This window comes from Globicephala melas, chromosome 7, assembly GCF_963455315.2.
Source record: "Globicephala melas chromosome 7, mGloMel1.2, whole genome shotgun sequence".
NCBI lineage: Eukaryota > Metazoa > Chordata > Mammalia > Artiodactyla > Delphinidae > Globicephala > Globicephala melas.
The window spans coordinates 7,968,812-7,988,236 of record NC_083320.1 but is presented as its reverse complement, the minus strand read 5'-3'; the positions used below and the strand labels follow the sequence as shown (position 1 = coordinate 7,988,236).

The 19,425-nt window shown below is 46.6% G+C and overlaps 1 protein-coding gene across 5 annotated transcripts in view; it reads left to right on the top strand.

Moving 5' to 3' along the window:
- COPS7B (COP9 signalosome subunit 7B) overlaps positions 1-13,211 on the top strand; it is a 28,155-nt gene extending 14,944 nt beyond the window's left edge. For 4 of the 5 annotated variants that reach the window (XM_030873854.2, XM_030874334.3, XM_030874249.3 and 1 more), the window contains 3 exons: positions 1,993-2,195; positions 4,081-4,186; positions 10,105-13,211. In XM_030873854.2, the coding sequence (XP_030729714.1) occupies positions 1,993-2,195; positions 4,081-4,186; positions 10,105-10,263 (468 nt within the window). In that variant the 3' untranslated portion in view covers positions 10,264-13,211. The remainder of the gene's footprint in view (positions 1-1,992; positions 2,196-4,080; positions 4,187-10,104) is intronic. The other variant, XM_060301737.1, reaches the window with a different exon arrangement.
- The last annotated feature ends 6,214 nt before the right edge of the window (positions 13,212-19,425 follow it).

The following is a 19,425-nucleotide window of genomic DNA, read 5'->3' as shown; positions in this document are numbered from 1 at the left end:
TTCAGGTGGGAGGCCTATTTTGTTAGGAAATGAGGACCTGAATTTTTTTTTGTCCTGATCATGAACTTCTCAAGTGTAGCAAAGAGTAGGAGCGACTTTTTCCCTCGTTTCTGCAACCTGTCATTCTTTTTTTTTTAACATCTTTATTGGAGTATAATTGCTTTACCATGGTGTGTTAGTTTCTGCTGTACAACAAAGTGAATCAGCTATACATATACTTATATCCCCATATCTCCTCCCTCTTGTGTCTCCCTCCCACCCTCCGTATCCCATGCCTCTAGGTGGTCACAGAGCACCGAGCTGATCTTGCTATGCGGCTGCTTCCCACTAGCTATCTGTTTTACATTTGGTAGTGTGTATATTTCCATGCCACTTCCTCACTTCGTCCCAGCTTACCCTTCCACCTCCCTGTGTCCTCAAGTGTCCATTCTCTACCTCTGCATCTTTATTCCTGTCCTGCCCCTAGGTTCTTCAGAACCTTTTTTTTTTTTTTTTTTAGATTCCATACATATGTGTTAGCATATGGTATTTGTTTTTCTCTTTCTTACTTACTTCACTCTGTATGACAGTCTCTAGGTCCATCCACCTCACTACAAATAACTCAATTTCGTTTCTTTTTATGGCTGAATAATATTCCATTGTATATATGTGCCACGTTTTCTTTATCCACTCATCTGTCGCTGGACACTTAGGTTGCTTCCATGTCCTAGCTATTGTAAATAGAGCTGCAGTGAACATTGTGGTACATGACTCTTTTTGAATTATGGTTTTCTCAGGGTATATGCCCAGTAGTGGGATTGCTGGGTTGTGTGGTAGTTCTATTTTTAGTTTTTTAAGGAACCTCCATACTGTTCTCCACAGTGGCTGTATCAATTTACATTCCCACCAACAGTGCAAGAGTGTTCCCTTTTCTCCAAACCCTCTCCAGCATTTATTGTTTGTAGATTCTTTGATGATGGCCATTCTGACTGGTGTGAGGTGATACCTCATTGTAGTTTTGATTTGCATTTCTCTAACGATTAGTGATGTTGAGCATCCTTTCATGTGTTTGTTTGCAATCTCTATATCTTCTTTGGAGAAATGTCTATTTAGGTCTTCTGCACATTTTTGGATTGGGTTGTTTGTTTTTTTGCTCTTGAGCTGCATGAGCTGCTTGTATAATTTGGAGATTAATCCTTTGTCCAACCTGTCATTCTAAGCCCCTGTACCAACCCTGGATTTCAGACCTTTAGTCATAGAAAAACCCCCAGGTATGTTTGCCCTCTTCTCCTCATACATCTTCCTCCTGTTTCTGCAGATTTGATTGCTGTGTTAATTTTCAAACTAATAGTGATGTGTCATAGGATTTACAGAAAACTGGTATTTAGATATCCAGTTGTCTTGGAGTCATGCAGAATGTCGGTACAGTCCATTACAGGACTACTGTTGGGGAATTGACATTGGTTGTCAGAGACCAAGAAAACATGTAAACTTCAGGATGACCTCTGAGCTTGCAGTATCCACTGGTCACCTGTAGGTGGGTGCATTAGACTGTAAGATTTTTAATTGTGCTCTGCTGGGCAAGCAGCCAGTTTGTGGGTCCAGTGTCTGAGATTCTTTGGAGTTTTTTTTGATGATCTGGCGTCTTATACAAATTCTGCCAGCTTCCAAAAGGCAGCAGAGTGCCACATTCTGAGGATATCCCTTTTTCCTCTAGAAAGAGTCTTTGGGATCTCTAAGAGTGTGCTTCAGAGCATGAAAGCTGGAAGCTGAGCAAAGTCCAGGAGGCAGGGGATGGAGGAGAACGCATTCCTAGATGCTGTGGGTCTTGTTTGGATCCCACGGGTCTCACAGCTCATTTATCCATCTCTTGTTGCCATAGATGTTAATAATTACCACTAGACTGCATTTCCCAAAGCCCTGAGGCATATGTTGGCTATCTGAGTAATAACCTGAATTTTCTTTAATGTTTACCAATGGTTTTTGTAAACATCACATGTACCTTATCTATAGTGTATCCCCTACTCCGTGCTGCTGAAGGACCTGGAGATGCGGAATCTCCGGGAACTGGAAGACCTCATCATCGAGGCTGTCTACACTGATATCATCCAGGGCAAGCTGGATCAGCGAAACCAGCTGCTAGAAGTGGATTTCTGCATTGGCCGTGACATCCGAAAGAAAGATATCAATAATATTGTCAAGACCTTGCATGAATGGTGAGGCTCAAAGAAGGAGGTGCCCCCCTCTTTAGGGAGGGGATACCTAGCATGCCCTCTATGCCTCTGTTTGGGGAAATGTGGTCTCCAGGTATCAGCTGGGGCTGCCTGGGAGCTGGGGCCTTGGGACAGCAAGCTAGGGAGTGGGGCTGCATTTGTGACTACAGCTGTGTGGCAGTAGGAATCACTTCAGGCTTCCTAGTGCCATGGTTGTAAAATAGTTCTTGTCCTGTGCAGTTGGGGGCTGTTTAGTAGCAGGCTGTAAAATGCCCAGAGTTGGCAGGTGGAGCCTCTGAAGCCTCGCTGTGTGACACTGATCCTGTGCTTTGCAGACTCACCCTCAGTGTTTGACCAAGCTTGGGAATTAGTGTTGGTAAGATTCTTTGGATAAGAGAACCAAGTTCGGCATCAGTAACATTGGGCTAGTGTTTGTAAAACATTGTGAAGGATATTAAAGACAAGGAATGGGTTATTCTAAGTTGGAACACAGACTCATATACTGAATATTTGATAACCATATTCCGGTATATAAAAGGAAGTGGAACATTTGCATGTACTCCATTTTAATGGAATTTGATGTTCGCAAGAGCTGTTGCACGTTCTACATGGATTTGTCATGGTGTGATTCAAGGCTGAGTTGTGAAGGAGGGCCAGGGTGAGAGTATAATTGGAGGTGAGGAGAGTGTGTTCCCAGGCGGCACATGGCACGTCGGAGGCCATGAAGCAGAGTAGGCAGACTTTGTGCAGAGGGCTGGGGTTCATTTTGTCTTTAAACAGACTGACTCTCTGGCTTAGCCTCTAGGGGTGTGTATCCAGGGATGTACAGACTGACTCTCTGGCTTAGCCTCTAGGGGTGTGTATCCAGGGATGTACAGCCCAGCTTTGACCCTCTGGGGGTCCACAGCCCCCTAAGTTTCCCTCACTTCAGCTACTGTTGGATCCCCAGGCATGTACTTGCCCACCCTTTACCCCAGGTTCTGTCCCAAGTGTGACTCCAGACCCCTTCCCTTTACAACATCTGACACAAGCAGTAACTTTCAAAAGATTTTAAAACGGTGAAGTCAGACTAAATGGGAAATAAACTTAGAAAACACCCCTAACATGAAAATGGTCTGGCATACAAAATCTAGGTTTCCAGTCCCACTAAAGTTGGCTGTCTTTTTCCGTTTTTGAGATGACTGACACCGTCTTTCACCTCCATAGTCTGACTTCAACGTGTTTGCATCCAGAGGGCCTATTCTAGCCCCCATTCCAGGATGTTTACTCGTATGAATTCCTACAACTTGTTTTTATGCATTGGAGTTAGATTTGAAACAAAATTGGTATGTAGAGCGGCACCGCAAATACACAGAATGTTCCCAACTGTTGACTCTAAAGTGGAGGGTATGTGGCTATTTATTGTACTATACCTTCAACTTTTTTTTTAACGTATTTAAAATTTCAAAATAAAAAGTGGGGAAAATGATATAATGAGGAGGGGGTGGCAGTTGGGAAGTAACACACTTCTGAGAAAAAGGGCAATCTTCAAAATAGGATGCTTTTAGAAAATAAATTTTTCTATTGAGAAAACTGATTAATCAGTGCCATCTGTGAAGTCCCTCCTAATTCCTTTAATTGCACAGTCCGTGAAGCTTTCCCATGGGATACAAAGGTTGGAAATTAAAGCTGTATTCTAAGAAACCACCCCACATCCTCCATGTTTGTTTCCATATGCCCTATGTTATGTATTCAGAAACACCTGTCTTTTGGAAGGAGTGAAGGGGCAAGAGCGCTGGCAGACGGAGTGTTACAGGAAGTCTCTAAGGAATCGGGGAGGGAGATTTGGGAGGCTGCAGGACAACTACCAGGCTTTTCTGGGGCTCAGGGCTGGTTATCTCTTATATAGGTGCGATGGCTGCGAGGCAGTCCTGCTGGGCATCGAGCAGCAAGTTCTGAGAGCCAACCAGTACAAGGAAAACCACAGCCGAACTCAGCAGCAGGTAGAGGCCGAGGTGAGGAAGAGAACGCCTGTCCCCACTCCAGGGTATCCCTGTTTGTCCCTTGTCTTGTGATCTTGGCGTAGATGAAACAGCACTCACTCGCTCGTGGGCACTGGGTGAGGTGCTGGGGTAGAGGCGAGTGTGACCCAGGCCCTCCTCTTGGTGCTGTCCGTCTCGTTTCTGATTCCTGGTCACCAGAGCGTGAGCGGGCTCGGGGAGCGGAATGTTGTAATTCCTCAGTTTACACGCACTTTGCAGCTGTAGAGCAAAAGAAACGAGTTTGGGGATGGGTCTTAAAGATGGATGGAGGGATGGTGGTTACCAGGCGGGGCAGAGGGCGGGGTGCGGCTGGGCTGGGGCACATGGGGCTTCAAGGCCCCGGTGCTGCTCTGCCTCTTAGGTTGTGTGGTGGGTGCACAGTGTTCATTGTATTCTTCTCTAATCTGTATGTGTATGTTGTAACCATTTAAAATGCATGATATGTTTCATCTTGAAAAAAGAAAAAAGGGAAAAGATTTGGTGGATGAAATGCAGGTGAAGATAAAAGTGTGTGATTGTGGTGTTAGATGCCTGGTTGTTCAGGACATTTTTAGCCTCTGGGAGAGACGCAGGCTCCAGCCCTTGAGTTAGTGGGTGTTTGTCTGCCTATAGCCTGGACACCTGTGGCGCCATCTCCCAATTTGTTTGGAGCCCTGAAGACCAGAATTTTAGCACTGAAAGTCCTTTTCTAGCGTGATGGAGCTTGAAGCATTAATGGTATTTAATGAATTTTAGAAGTCAGGTATCCTAGAGTGTAGCAGAATGGGACCCAGAGTTACAGCTAAGGAACATAAGAAATAAGTAGTTGTGCCTTTCTAAGGGGGATTTGTAAAATTTGAAGATTTCCCCTGCTCTGTTATATGTACTCCTTGAAAATAAAACCTGGTCTTTGTAAGCCCAGCTCCTTGTCCCATGCCTAATGAGCACATAATAGGTGCTCAAATGAGTGTTTATATTTCAGGCACACCCTATAGGTGTCAGTGGACTGCTGAACTCTGCTTCCATGAACTAGAGTGCATTTATTTCAGATACACACATCCCTGTATATATATGCATACCTACGCTGTGAATGTTCCATCCACTGTAAATTTTTAACTCTACTTCTAGCCAAAGAAGTGTGAACTATATTTAATTTAGCATTAGTCAAAGACAGATGCAATTAGGAAAGTAAGCCTGCAGCTTCTCTAATAAGCTCTGTGATCCCCCTCTTGAATATTTTGCTCTCTTCTCTGACCTGGGATTGATGTCTGAGCAAAGTAGGACAGTATTCACTGATTCTTCCCTGTACATCAGACCCTGGAAACAGTAGATTTGGAGGCGAAATGCCCACCTGACCTGGGATAGCCTGAAACACTCTTAAACCTGGTTGGTGGCACAGGAGGAGGAGTCTGATCGCTACTGGCTGCCCCATTGTGCTCGGACTGTTGCTAATTGTGTGGCAGGTGGTGGGCTTGACTGTGGTCATTTGCAAAACTGAATGATACTAGTTTTAGAATTTTGAATGGCTCAAGTTTATTTCCAGAAAAAATGGCATCTGATGAAAGAAGGCACTGCCTAATGTTGAGGCACGACCAATACGTAGACAACAGTGTGGGCTCCTTAGGTTATGGTTATTAAATGAGAGCCAGCACACATGGATTAGCTCGCGGCGGCCCACTGCTGGAAAACACAGCTGGCAGAGCCTGATGCTGCCACCAGGTGGCAGTAAAGATTTGATTAAGTTTGAGAGAAAGAAATTTGAGGAAACCTCCAAGGTCACCTCCACTACCAATTAAAACAGTTTACTAATTTAATAATCTTCTAGGAAATCTAGAACAGACAGGTATGAGAAGAGTGGGAGTGTGGTCAAAGCCCAGAGCCTTGACAATTTTTCCATTCACAGATGCATGATCTGGCTACTATGTGAGGGATGCTGACCGTCCCCCAGCTGAAGGCACATGGAAGGTGCTCACTAAGTATTTGTTGACTTGAAAATAAAACAGATCTACCACAAACACAGCTGTAATTCTGTCCTATTCTGCTTGTATTTATGCTTCCGTTACTCTTGACTTAACTTTTTTTTTTTTTTTTTTTGCGGTACCCCGGGCCTCTCCCTGTTGTGGCCTCTCCCGTTGCGGAGCACAGGCTCCGGACGCGCAGGCTCAGCGGCCATGGCTCACGGGCCCAGCTGCTCCGCGGCATGTGGGATCTTCCCAGACCGGGGCATGAACCCCTGTCCCCTGCATCGGCAGGCGGACTCTCAACCACTGCGCCACCAGGGAAGCCCTTGACTTAACTTTTATAGTCATTTTCTCAACTGAGTTGATCTTTTCTTTACTTGTCCTTAAGTTAGATTGCTTGTTCCCAGAGGGGAAATCTTGACGTTTTCCTCCCAAAATCTTATAACAGCAGCTATCTTCTGTTGAGTATTAGCTTTAAGAGTCTTCCCTCTTAACGAAGTCAGCCCTGTCACAAACTGCCTAAGAATATTCTCTCCTTTTAGTTTTTCACAGAAATAGCGCATAATTAGTTACAATTCCAGCATACCTGGAGGAGATAGAACAATAACATTATGAGCTGTGTCATTACCTCTGAGCAAATACCCTGGAGGGGAGGTAATGATCACCTCCACAAAGCACCTCTTCATTTACATTTGATTTTGGAGTGTATTTTTCTTTATATTTCAGTGTGCTTATAAGTCTGATGTTCTCTGGAATGTCAATCTGTAGTTCTTGCTGCATTCACAAAATAGGCTGTGTTCCAGTCAGGTAGGTAATAGAGCATAATTGGACAAAGTAAGCCCTGTTTTTCTTTATGTAGAAAATGCCCCAGGAGTTAAGTTAGTGACAGATCTTGAGCCTGTTGGCTGTGTGGTGCGCCAAGAGTGTGCTTCTCTCCATCTCCCCGTTCTTCTTTTCTATGTAACCCTTTCCCCACTGTGTACTCTACTTCTGTTGTCTCCCTTTGCTCTGCCCCATAGCTCAAAGAGGTTTTCCTACCCTAAGACTCTCTTCTTTCTCCTTTTGCCTGAATATTTAACGTCTCTAGTAGAACTAGGCTGTGATTTTGTTAGCAGGCGCAGTCCCACCTGAAAACTCCTGAGGCCCATGATTTGAGGGGCTTGACAAACTCTAGGTCATCTGGGGTAATGGGATGGGGATGGCCTGCAAGCCAGACTACTCAAGGAAGAAAATTAGAAGGATCAGGGGCATTTAGGCCAAAGAAGACAAGTCTGCGGGATACTAGTCGTCGTTTAAAGGGCGGCTCTGTGCAAGAGCAGTTAGACTTCTCAGGATTGTTTCTTGAAGCTGAGATGGGCTTAACTGGTGGACCTACATGAATGGCCACTCTTGGGTCCCGGAAGGAGCTATCTGCAGGTAGACCTGCACAGCTATTACAAAAAGCTAGTTGACTCTTAACTCCCCTTCAACTATGAGAGTCTGTTATTGGCTTGGCAGTCCACTTTGTGAGTTCCCTGTGTTTAAAATGCTAACAGTCAAACTGATTGAGCATGACATATCCATAATAGGGCCCCTGTGAGCCATGTCATCCCCCCCATCCAGGCTGAGGCCTTGTTTAAGATAAAGGGCCTCATTTCCTAGGCTAAGAGACACTTGCCCAAGAAGCCCTCTTTTTCCCTATGGCATGTTTACCTGACTGTGGAGGATTCAACTTTGTCAGTACGTAGTCTTACTGGAAGCTAGATGTGAACTCCTGAAACACAGAGGAGACACAGCACACAGGATGCCGCCATCCGAGAGTGAGAGGGCGCTGCCAGGCAATATAGGTTGAGGGGAGGCTAGTGGTCAGGACGGGTTTGTGGAAGAGGTAGGGTCAGAGGTGGCTAGCGAAGGAGGAGGCTTGCCCAGGCTGGAATAACAGGGTGCAGGAAAGGCAACAAGGCAGAAGAAATGACTGCTTCCGGGTGTGAGGCCGGGGACTAGCGTGGCTCGAGTGGAGGGCACATGTTGTGGAAGGGAAGGAAGGTACAGGGTCTTGAGTGGCGTGTCAGAAGTGCAGAACAAACCAGATTTTTCCTTGGGGTAAGTCTCATTTCTTTTTCTGGCTTACCAGGGTCACTGAGCACCTGAAATAATAGCTTACTGGGAGATAGTTTCTATAAGAAAAAGCTGCTTGAGGAGGTAAATAGGCATTTGAATGAATGCTTAGAAAACATATCAAACTGGACAGACCTTGTTATTTTATAAAGCGGTGATAACGGAGAAATCACATTTCTTAACCTTTCCCCCAAGGCCATCAGAATACACTGAAGTGAAACAAAAACAAATATCTTTTATTTATTTATTTAAAAATTTTATTTGTTTATTTTTGGCTGCGTTGGGTCTTCGTTGCTGCATGCGGGCTTTCTCTAGTTGAGGTGAGCAGGGGCTACTCTTTGTTGCGGTGCGCGGGCTTCTCATTGCGGTGGCTTCTTGATGCGGAGCATGGGCTCTAGGCGCGTGGGCTTCAGTAGTTGTGGCTCACGGGCTCTAGAGTGGAGGCTCAGTAGTTGTGGCGCACGGGCTTAGTTGCTCCGCGTCATGTGGGATCTTCCCGGACCAGGGCTCAAACCTGTGTCCCCTGCCTTGGCAGGCAGATTTTTTAAATTTTTTTTAAATTTAAAAAATTTTTTAATTTTTAAATTTTTTGCGGTACGTGGGCCTCTCACTGTTGTGGCCTCTTCCCTTGCGGAGCACAGGCTCCGGACGCGCAGGCTCAGCGGCCATGGCTCACGGGCCCAGCCACTCCGCGGCATGTGGGATCTTCCTGGACCGGGGCACGAACCCGTGTCCCCTACATCGGCAAGCAGACTCTCAACCACTGCGCCACCAGGGAAGCCCTGGCAGGCAGATTCTTAACCACTGCACCACCAGGGAAGCTCTGGCAGGCAGATTCTTAACCACTGCACCACCAGGGAAGTCCCCGCCTTTACTTTCTTACCGACAAACATACACCTCACTCTGCATGCACCAATACACCTCAGCTAGCTGAAGGGCAAAGGCATGAACAATCCATTAGAATTGGTGTTGGGGAATGTGTGTAAATACGGGCACAGGAGTACACGATTGGTAGAAGGACAAGTTGGTACAATCATTTTTCAGAAGGCAGTATGGCAATCGTTACTAAAGTAAAATGTGTAAACCCTTTGATGTGGAAAGCTCAATTCTAGGAATATGTCCTCCACAGGTGTTCACAAAAGTATGCAAAGGTAAACATGGGGGGCTGTTCACAGGAGCACCATACATAAGTGAAAAACAAACTGGGAACTAATTAAAAAATGGTAGAACATTCATCCTAGAGCAGTACACAGATATTGCATAGGATATGCTTAGGAGTTGCTTAAATATTTCGGAGCCTTTCTGTTAATCGAAGAAAGGAATGCTGAAAACAGTACTGTGGTCGCATTTTTCTTTTACTACATTTTTTGTCATTTGTCACTTAGTTGGCTGAAGTTTATCCTCTAGTTGCTTATTCAAGAAGGGCTCGTGGGAATTCGGGAATTGTATTCCCAAAGTTCTGGTGAAAATATCTGTGGTTTCATATGTGAACAGTAATGAGCTGAGTATAGCATCTTGTGTCACCCTTTGTTTTTCTATGGCCATTTTAACCAGTGCTTTCTTTCACTTGCTGTGTTGTACCTTTTTGCCAAATGGTCCACTACCACTTGGCTTATTCCCCATTTTCAACCAAGAAAGCATTAGTTCCACTTTTTTGCTTGACTCATTTCCATGTATCTTCCATGAGCAGCCCCTGCTTGTTTCTCCTCATCTGAGTTTCTGAAGATAATCTCAGATTTTCTTGCAGAGGATTCTGGCTTCTTCCCTTGAGTGGCCCCCCTTATAGCGAGAACAAGTTGCAGTGAGTTTCTGGAGCTTACAAGCTGACCACACCAATTCTGTGTCTCCCTCCAGGTTACCAACATCAAGAAGACACTCAAAGCTACTGCGTCCTCCTCAGCTCAGGAGATGGAGCAACAGTTGGCTGAACGAGAGTGTCCCCCCCATGCTGAGCAGAGGCAGCCCACTAAGAAGATGTCCAAAGTGAAAGGTCTGGTCTCCAGCCGCCACTAGGGCCGGCTGGGGCAGCTGGCACTCACCAGGCCTGGGTCAGGTGGGGAGGGGACACCAAGGGCCTATTTCCTCCCCTCTCTACCTTCCATGAGTTCCAGACCTGCCCATCCCCTCACCAGCGCCTCCCCCCACATTGGTACTGTTCCAGAAGAACCGTTAACTCCCTTCCCTCTCCCACTCCCTCTTCCCCAGTTGCTCCCTTCAGACTCAGGGGCTCCACGGATGCCATCCCAACAGGGCCAGACACTGCCCAGCTTCCCTCCAGGAGGTTCTTGTCTCTGTCTAAGGGCTTGTATCCCTCCCAGTTTTTCTTTTGCTTCGTGTCATTTTGTCAGGCTGGTCATAAGCTGGAAGCAGCTTTAACTGGCCCACAGGGATGACTGCGAAGGAGGCCCCTCTCTGAGTGACGGGAGGCACTCCTTCTCCAGCCCCATGTGCCACAGTGCCCACCATGGTGCAGGCGCTCTAGCCAGGTATCAGAATGCTTTGTTTTCCCTCTCCTGCCTTATCCCTTGTTGGCAGCTCAGATCAGGCCATGGAGGGATGTGATGCTGGGCTATGTTTACTAAACCTGCGGGTTTTCAGCCTCTTACGCCCAGCTCCAGTCTCTCATTAGTTGGGAGCACCAGGCTGATTAACCTCTGGAATTTGAGCACCCGTAGGGGTCGCTGCGGGTCTGCTGGGTGGCAGAAGTTTCTTCCGGCTTGGTGTTCTCCGCTGGCCTCGCTCCCTGCTGCCTCTGACTACTCAGACTGGTTTTTGGTGTCAAGGCCCCGGCTGCCCACTGGGGCTGTCTGCCAACACTTGTTCTCCCGAGATCTTTAATTCTTCCCGGCTGCATCCGTGGTGGGGATGGTGGTGTTGAGGCCCCTCTATCTGGTGAAGGATCTGTTGCTGCTTCTGTTTCTTTCTTCCCACCCTCCCTGGCTGGTGACCCAGAGCCCTCTGATGATGGCATTCTCCTGGCAAGAGAAAAGGACTTGACTAGCCTTTCTGAACTTGAACAGTTTCAGGTTATATTTTAATTTTTTTTTTTTTTTTTTTTGTACAGGTTCTGATTCTAATACATTTCAACATGCTTTTTTCCCCCCTCGTGTCAATATTTGTTATAGACTAATCGCCGGGGAGTTTCACCTGGTTGGAGGGTGGGGTGTGTGTATGTGTGCGTGTGGTGGTGTTTTTTTTTTTTTTTAAGGGGAGGTGGAGGTCCTGGACTGATATTAAAGAGAGAAAAAGCACATTTTAGAAAACAAAATAAAAGTAGATTTAATGTATGTGACTGTGGAATGTGAGGTTGCATAGCTGGTAGATCTTGAGGGGCTAGAATTAGGGTGGTTCAGGGAAAATGTGATACTGTTTCAGTGCCATGGTTAAAAAATGGATTTCTCCTTTTTCCAAAATGTCCAACAGCTGCCTACCATTGATCAAATGTTAACAAAATACTCTTGTTTCCCTTTTTATGATTTATGTCCCCATATAACATTATGCCCAGCTGGAGGGTTTAATTCCCAAAGTATGTTTCATGAAACCCTTTGATAGATGCTCTGTGGAAAAGGGGTTCTGTTGTTAAATAAATTCGGCACATCCTGCATCCCATATCCTCACTGGAAATTCATTGTTAAGGTCTCAAAGAAGGCCTGGGGGAGGAAGCCTGTTCCCAACACTGATTTCACCACCAAATCCTTTTTTGGTAATATTTAGTGGAACACATTTTGGGGAAATTTTTGGAAACGTATTTCTCAAAAACACCTCCCAGCCTTATAGGTTTTTCCAGCTATTCTTTCCAGACAAAACAGTCACTCTCACTCTTGCAAGTGGTCTTCCATCCTTATCTTTCCCACTGGGGAGTGGACTAGGTAGGAAGCGTGACTCACTTGTATGAAATGTGTGACCACTAGTTGTTTGACTGCCCCAGGCCCTAGGAAGCTCTAGGTTCACCTTCTCCATGGGTCTGCTGTTCCTTAAAAAAGAGTAATGACAGTAATAAGAACAACATTCATAAAGTGCTCTACAGAATGTCTTCATCTACAATAAGTCATTGAATCCCTTCCACCAAACAATCTCCTGAGGTTGGTAAGGGTAAGTATTGTTACAGTCATCCTCACTTTGCATGTGAGAAGTACCCTGGTGTTCAGTGGTAAAACGAAGCCTCCTGGATCTCCTTACTTATATGCCCTGCCGTCTTCTCTGTGTTGCATTCTGATTTAGAGTTTGCTCCCCAGACTGACCCTTGGTACCCTTCTAGCTGCTTATTCCTCTGAGGGCTCATCTTGCTCTTAACTGACACCCAACACATCGCAGCCTCTGCTTCCCAAACCCACCCAGCCCCTTTATATGGAAGCAGAGAGTGTGGCAGTGGGGCTCCAGGAATTGTGGGAACAGCTGGAATGTTCTTTGCTCTGTCGGACTCTGGTAGGAGGCTAGGCCTCCGAGCTCTGCAGTTTCCCGTCTAGTATGCTTGGGTCTGAAATGTGCATAGGTGTTTGACATAAAAATACAGTGTTCAGAAGAGGTGTCCTCAGCAACAGGGAAGCATCTTAGGTCAGGAGGGAGACACTGCAGTATGAACAGTTCGCTTGGTAGCAGTGCTTACCGCCTGGCTCTGGCTACTTTAACTCTAAGCTGTCTGCTCCCTGAGGGCCTGTTTGGCCTTCTTTACTTTCTTTCCAGATGAGAGGCTTTATGGTTCTTCTTGGGTAACATTAGGGAGGTGGTCAAAGCCCCCAAGTACAGGCTGTTGTGTTCCAAATCCAAGATGACCACCACTGGTCACGAACTTCCATCCCCAAACTTTAGAGTGATAGGGAAGGGTAGTTATCAAAGAAGCTAATATGACAAACAGCTTGTGATATTTTACGTATTTGCTGTTTTCTCTATCTTTCATGTGCTGGGTTGCCTGAAACCAAACCACATTCCAGTTTTTGTACTTAAAAGTCATTATTCTCATAGCTTGAGACTTCAAAACTTTTTTTTTTTTTTTTTTTTTTTGGTGGTACGCGGGCCTCTCACTGCTGTGGCCTCTCCCGCTGCGGAGCACAGGCCCCGGACGCGCAGGCTCAGCGGCCATGGCTCACGGGCCCAGCCGCTGCGCGGCATGTGGGATCTTCCCGACCGGGGCACGAACCCGTGTCCCCTGCATCGGCAGGCGGACTCTCAACCACTGTGCCACCAGGGAAGCCCACTTTTTGTTTTTTTAATGTAGCAATTGGTTGATTTTTACTGGACCTGATGGAATGTCACAGTGCTCCTGTGTTTGAGTTTCAAGTATAGCATACCTTGCTCAGTACTTGATTGTACCTGTCTTCCTGGGGACCTGTATACAGCCATGAACATCTGACTGCTTTATTAGTTCTTTTCTTGTAGTTATGCTTGAGATTTACAGATTGAAATATATGTATATATTTTAAAAATCTATTTTTGGCTGCATTGGGTCTTCGTTGCTGCGCATAGGCGTTCTCTAGTTGCAGCGAGTGGGGGCTACTCTTTGTTGCAGTGTACAGGCTTCTCATTGCAGTGGCTTCTCTTGTTGTGGAGCACAGGCTCTAGGCGTGCAGGCTTCAGTAGTTGTAGCACATGGGCTCAGTAGTTGTGGCTCGTGGGCTCTAGAGCGCAGGCTCAGCAGCTGTGGCTCACGGGCTTAGCTGCTCCATGGCATGTGGGATCTTCCCGGACCAGGGCTCGAACCCGTGTCCCCTGCATTGGCAGGCAGATTCTTAACCACTGCGCCACCAGGGAAGCCCTGAAATATATTTTTTATTATAAATTTCATTTTACATTTCCTTTACATTACCCTGAGGGCATTAAATGGATCTTTTAAACCTATGTCTGTTAAGCAGGTTATTTATAATGACCTCAGGGCAATAAAAGTGGGTATAATGCGTGTTCATTATAAAAAAGGAATGTTGGGTCTATTAGGGATGAGAACTGTTGTCCTTTGGTTAAGGATGAAACCCACAATGCAGTGATGGGGAGAGCCAAGATAGGAGCCAGCCCAGATCTTCTTGGGGTCATTTGTGCCTGTCTTTACATTGCTTTTTCCTAGCAAAACCCTACTATGGATTCATCCAGTTAGTTACCTTTACAAACTTTTGAGTCATAGGAAATGGGCTGGAACCATGGGGGTGAATCATATAACCTATGGAGAATGTATAGAAGTAAAATAAGAAGGTCACAGCGGAACCCTAGCAAATACCTTCAGCTGGGTTCTAAAGGAAGTGATGCCCCTGAAGAAATTTTAGAACAGGCAGAGAAACACAGGAAGATCTAAAGAGATTGGGGCCTCATACAACACCCTCACACAACCGCTGGAGAAATCACACAACCGCAGGGTGGTGCCACTACACTCGTCTCTAAACTGGCTCCTCAGAGCTGTTGGGCCATCACGTCATATGCCCCTTGTCAGCTCTCATTCATTCCCTATAGCTGTTAAGTTTCACTGTTCTTTTGTTTTTTTAAATTAATTTATTTAATTTTTGGCTGTGTTGGGTCTTCGTTGCTGCACGCGGGCTTTCTCTAGTTGCGGCGAGTGGGGGCTACTCTTAGTTGCGGTGTGCGGGCTTCTCATTGTGGTGGCTTCTCTTGTTGCGGAGCACGGGCTCTAGGCACGTGGGCTCAGTAGTTGTGGCGCGTGGGCTCAGCAGGTGTGGCTCGCGGGCTCTAGAGCACAGGCTCAGTAGTTGTGGCTCACGGGCTTAGTTGCTTCACGGCATGTGGGATCTTCCCAGACCCGTGTCCCCTGCATTGGCAGGCAGATTCTTAACCATTGCGCCACCAGGGAAGCCCTCCCTGTTTTTTTAAAACCAATTACTCCATACCTCTCACTCTAAGCAGATGACTATTCCTACTTCAGAGTGAAAATCACACTAGGTGGGGAAACTGTCAGTTTCTGTCTTCCACCTACAGAATCATCTACATCCACCCTTTACACTTTTGTTCTTATCACAGTGGAAAAGGCAACCCTCCTTCCATGGGAGTGTCGTTTGTCCACCTGCGTGGTATTGATCTGCCTCACCTCTTCTCCCAAGGGTTTTCACTCGTGGCTTTGGCCTCTCCTCTAGTGGCTGTATGTGATGGAGAACTTTACACGTTAAGGAGACCCTCCCTGAGCCTGATGTCCCTTTGCAGCCACCACTTTTTTCTTCTTATCAAACAAGCTTCTTGAGAGTTGTCTACCCTTTCTGTCTCTACCTCCTCCCTCATCCACACCTGAACCCTTTGCCACGTGACTCCTACTGCCAGCCATCTGCTGATGGTTTTCTTGTCAAGGAGACCATAGATCTCCAACTTGCTAACCTTTTTGGTCTTTATTTGGCTTGATCTTTACGTTACAATTGGCAATGTTGAGTCCACTTCTTTATGTGTTCTTCTCTTAGTTTTCACGGCCCCAGTAATCTCTCTGGGTTTTCCATGTGTTTTTCTGCCTATTCTAAAATTTCTTCAGGGGCGTCTCTTCCTTTAGAGTCCTGTGGAGATGTCTGCTGGAGTTTCATTGTGACTGTCTTATTTTACTTCTGTGTAAACATCCCATGGTGTTCCACTTCCATTTATAACACCCAAATCTCTATCTCTGGCTCATTCTGCCAACACATATGGTCAACAGACAACTGGGCATTTCTACTTGCTGTCTCCCAGGTCTGCTCACATAGTCAGCAAATGGTGCCCACAGTTCACCAAGTGCATTATTTTATAGGGCTTCCATAACAAAACACCACAGACCAGGGGGCTTAAACAGCAGAAGCTTATTCCCTCACAGTTCTGGAGGCTGGGAAGTCCAGGATCAAGGTGTTGGCAGGTTTGGTGTCTCCTGAGGCCTCTTTCCTTGACTGCAGATGCCACCTTCTCACTGTGTCCTCACATGGTCTTTTCTCTGAGCATGTGCATCCCTGGTGTCTCTTCCTCCTCTTATAAGGACATCAGTCATATTGGATTAGGGCCCCACCTTTATGACTTCATTTAACCTTAATTACTTCTTTAAAGGCCTAGCCCCAGATACAGTCGCATTGGGGTTAGAGCTTCAACATATATGAGTTTGGGGAGAAGATAATTCAGTCCATAAAACAGTTACCTGAGCCAGAACTTGGGGTTCATCCTTAACTCCTCCCTACCCTGTGTCTGATTCACCACATCCTGACAATTCTATTTTTATATTTTTTGAACCCATCCTTTTTCCATTTTTCTGCCACTTCACGTCTTTGAACATTCATTCATTCAGTATACTCTTTGGATACCCATTATATACTAGGAAGGCAGCCAAAGAAAGCTAAAAAATACAAGATTAAGGAAAGTATATGGAAGGAAATGATGAAGATAAATACAGAAACAAATTAACCGGCAAGATCAAAAGTTAGTCTAAGGGGTTTTTTAAATAATGAAAAAGATATATACCTGGAAAATCTAATTAATAAAAGACAATAAATGAATAAAGGGAACAGTTAGGATTTTAAAACTGTAAGATGTTACCCACTATCAATCTATCTGAAATTCAATGATAGAAAGAATTTTCTGGAAAATTGAGTGACTGTAATTCACTCAAGAAATAAAATACTGGAACTGGCTAAAAATCAAGAAATGAAATGTAAAAGCTACTGAGGATGTATCTAACAAGGCTCTGGGTTCATATTGTTTACTGGGTGAATTCTTGTTATTAAAGGATTCAGTGATTCCTTTCATCACCATAGGCTAAATAGGTTTTTGTAAAAAAAGAAGGAATGGAAAACTCAATTTAAAAAAAATGTTTCGGGCTTCCCTGGTGGCGCAGTGGTTGAGAGTATGCCTGTCGATGCAGGGGACGCGGGTTTGTGCCCCGGTTCCGGGGGGATCCCACGTGCCACGGAGTGGCTGGGCCCGTGAGCCATGGCCACTGAGCCTGCGCGTCCGGAGCCTGTGCTCCGCAACGGGACAGGCCACAGCAGTGAGAGGCCCGCGTACCACCAAAAAAAAAAAAAAAATGTTTCTAGGGAATCCCCTCGTGGTCCAGTGGCTAAGACTCTGCCGAGGGCCCGGGTTTGTTTGATCCCTGGTCAGGGAACTAAGATCCTGTAAGCTGCCTCATGCGGCCAAAAAAAAAAAAAAAAAAAAGTTTCTAGTTGAGCCTTAATACCAAAATCTAACAATGATAGGTTTTTTTCTCTTAATCTGGTTTATGAATATAGATGAATTCTCTAAAGTTAAATATACAATCCTAATAAAATCTCTTAGGAAGCTAGGGAAGAGATGCTTCCTTAGCATGATAAAGTACTATGTATATTAAGTCCAGGGACCACATTGTCATTTCAGTAAATACACCAGGGTGTTCCCACTAAAGCAGTGGTCATGCTGTGCTGCTGGCCATTCAGAATGAGCTGTGAATCTGAATGGTGACTGATGGTGCAGGGAAAGCGCCCTTCAGTCACCTGACAAGTTTCTTGAACACCTGAAGTCTTGGGTGAAGCAGAGCCAGTGAGAGGCAGTGTGTCCTGCTGGTTAGGGGAAAGAGACCTGTAGCAGGCAGTGTGACCTTCCGCTCTGGCCTCTTCCCTCTTCTGCAAAGGGAGCACAATAGTAGGGGGATTGTGACAGATTACAATCCCCTTATTAGGGGGATTGTGAGGATTACAGGAGGCAAAGCCAGACTTGCCATGAGCACAGGTGTTAGTGGTTGTTAACTGATGTTCGTATTTTTGTTGTAAATGTTTGGGTTCCACTGGTGGTCAGGATCTTGGCACACTTCATTTCAGAACCCTCTATCTTGATGCTTTCGGTTAGAATGGAGATCTTTCAACAACGTGGACCCCAGGAAATAGGCTGATAGCTCTGCAAGCGCAAATCTGCCACGTCCCAGTGTTCTATCCCTGTGCTGGCTGGTCCTCCCTCCTCCCCAAGCCCTGCACCCTCACTTCCTTGCCTTTCCCTTCCCCCGCTCCCCCCTGTGCCTCCCTCGTCTCTCAGCCCCTCCGTACTTCCCTGTCTACGGCGGCAGCCTCTCCTGCAGTCGGTGCAGCCTCCCCCTGCCTCCCAAGTCCTCTTTCAGTGTTAGTCCTTGCTGCACACTCTCCAGCGTCCTCCCCTCCATGAAGTCCAGGTTTGTCAGAGCTTGAGAAATCCCTCGAGCTGTGTGTCACGTGTCCCTCTTCTCCTCACCCCAAGTCTCCAGTCTCCCTGAACGGTTGTTCAGAAAGCGCCATGCCGTCTGCCCGTATGACCTCTGTGCCTCTGTACCGTCTGCCTGGGTGCCCGTCTGCCCGTATGACCTCTGTGCCTCTGTACCGTCTGCCTGGGTTTCCTGCCTCCCCTCCTCCTCGTCCACCTGTCACATGCTCATCCATGAAGCCCTATTGTAACCTCTCGCTGCCGAGGATAGTGCCTCCCTCTGCACGTTTGGTGCCCCACATCTTTTTCTGCGCCCCCGCCTGTTGCCTACAGTATAGCCCCGTGTTCAGTCATCTGCACCCGCTGCCAGAGTGTGAGCTCTTCCAGGGCAGGGGCTGTGGTCTCCTCTCCTGTCTGCGTTGCGTGGCGGGGTGCTCAGCACGCAGAACAATGCCTGTCCTATGGGAGGGAACTAGCGGACGCACAGTCTGGTCCTGCTGTGGATGGAGGGTGGCGTCTTTGCTTACCCAGAGCTCCGGGGAGTGGGAGTGGCACTTCGCCGTTTGGGGGCTTACAGCAGTGGCGCGGCGTCCTGTCATTGCCGCAAGCTGTTCACCAGGGGCTTGGCTCCAGCTGTGTAGCCTCCACCAGGCGAGGCTTGTGCAGGTGGAGCCACAGCATGTGAGCACTTGTTATGTGCCAGGTGCCGGGTTAAATGCTTTTAGGGTAGCTCACTGGACCCTCACAGCAACTCTAAGGTCGGTTCTGTTATAACTCTGGTTTTACTCCTAAGGAAACAGCTCTGAGTAACGACATGGTGGAGCTGGGTTTATATCCAGATCCCACTCCGAGACTAACCCTGAAGCTCAGGCATGGCCGCACCTCCAGAGGCTGGGAGGCAGGGAGGCTTGAGGTGGCCGGGTTTAGGTCCTGGGACTAGGTGTGGTGTGGACAGCAAAGGGGCTACTAGCTCTGCCAGGCTGTTCACACTGTTCTGTAATTTGCTTTTTTCTCTTAATGTATTGTGAACGTCTTTCCATGCTGTGGTGGTTTTAAAATATGTCTACAAATTTTTGGACACTCCTCCCACAAAAG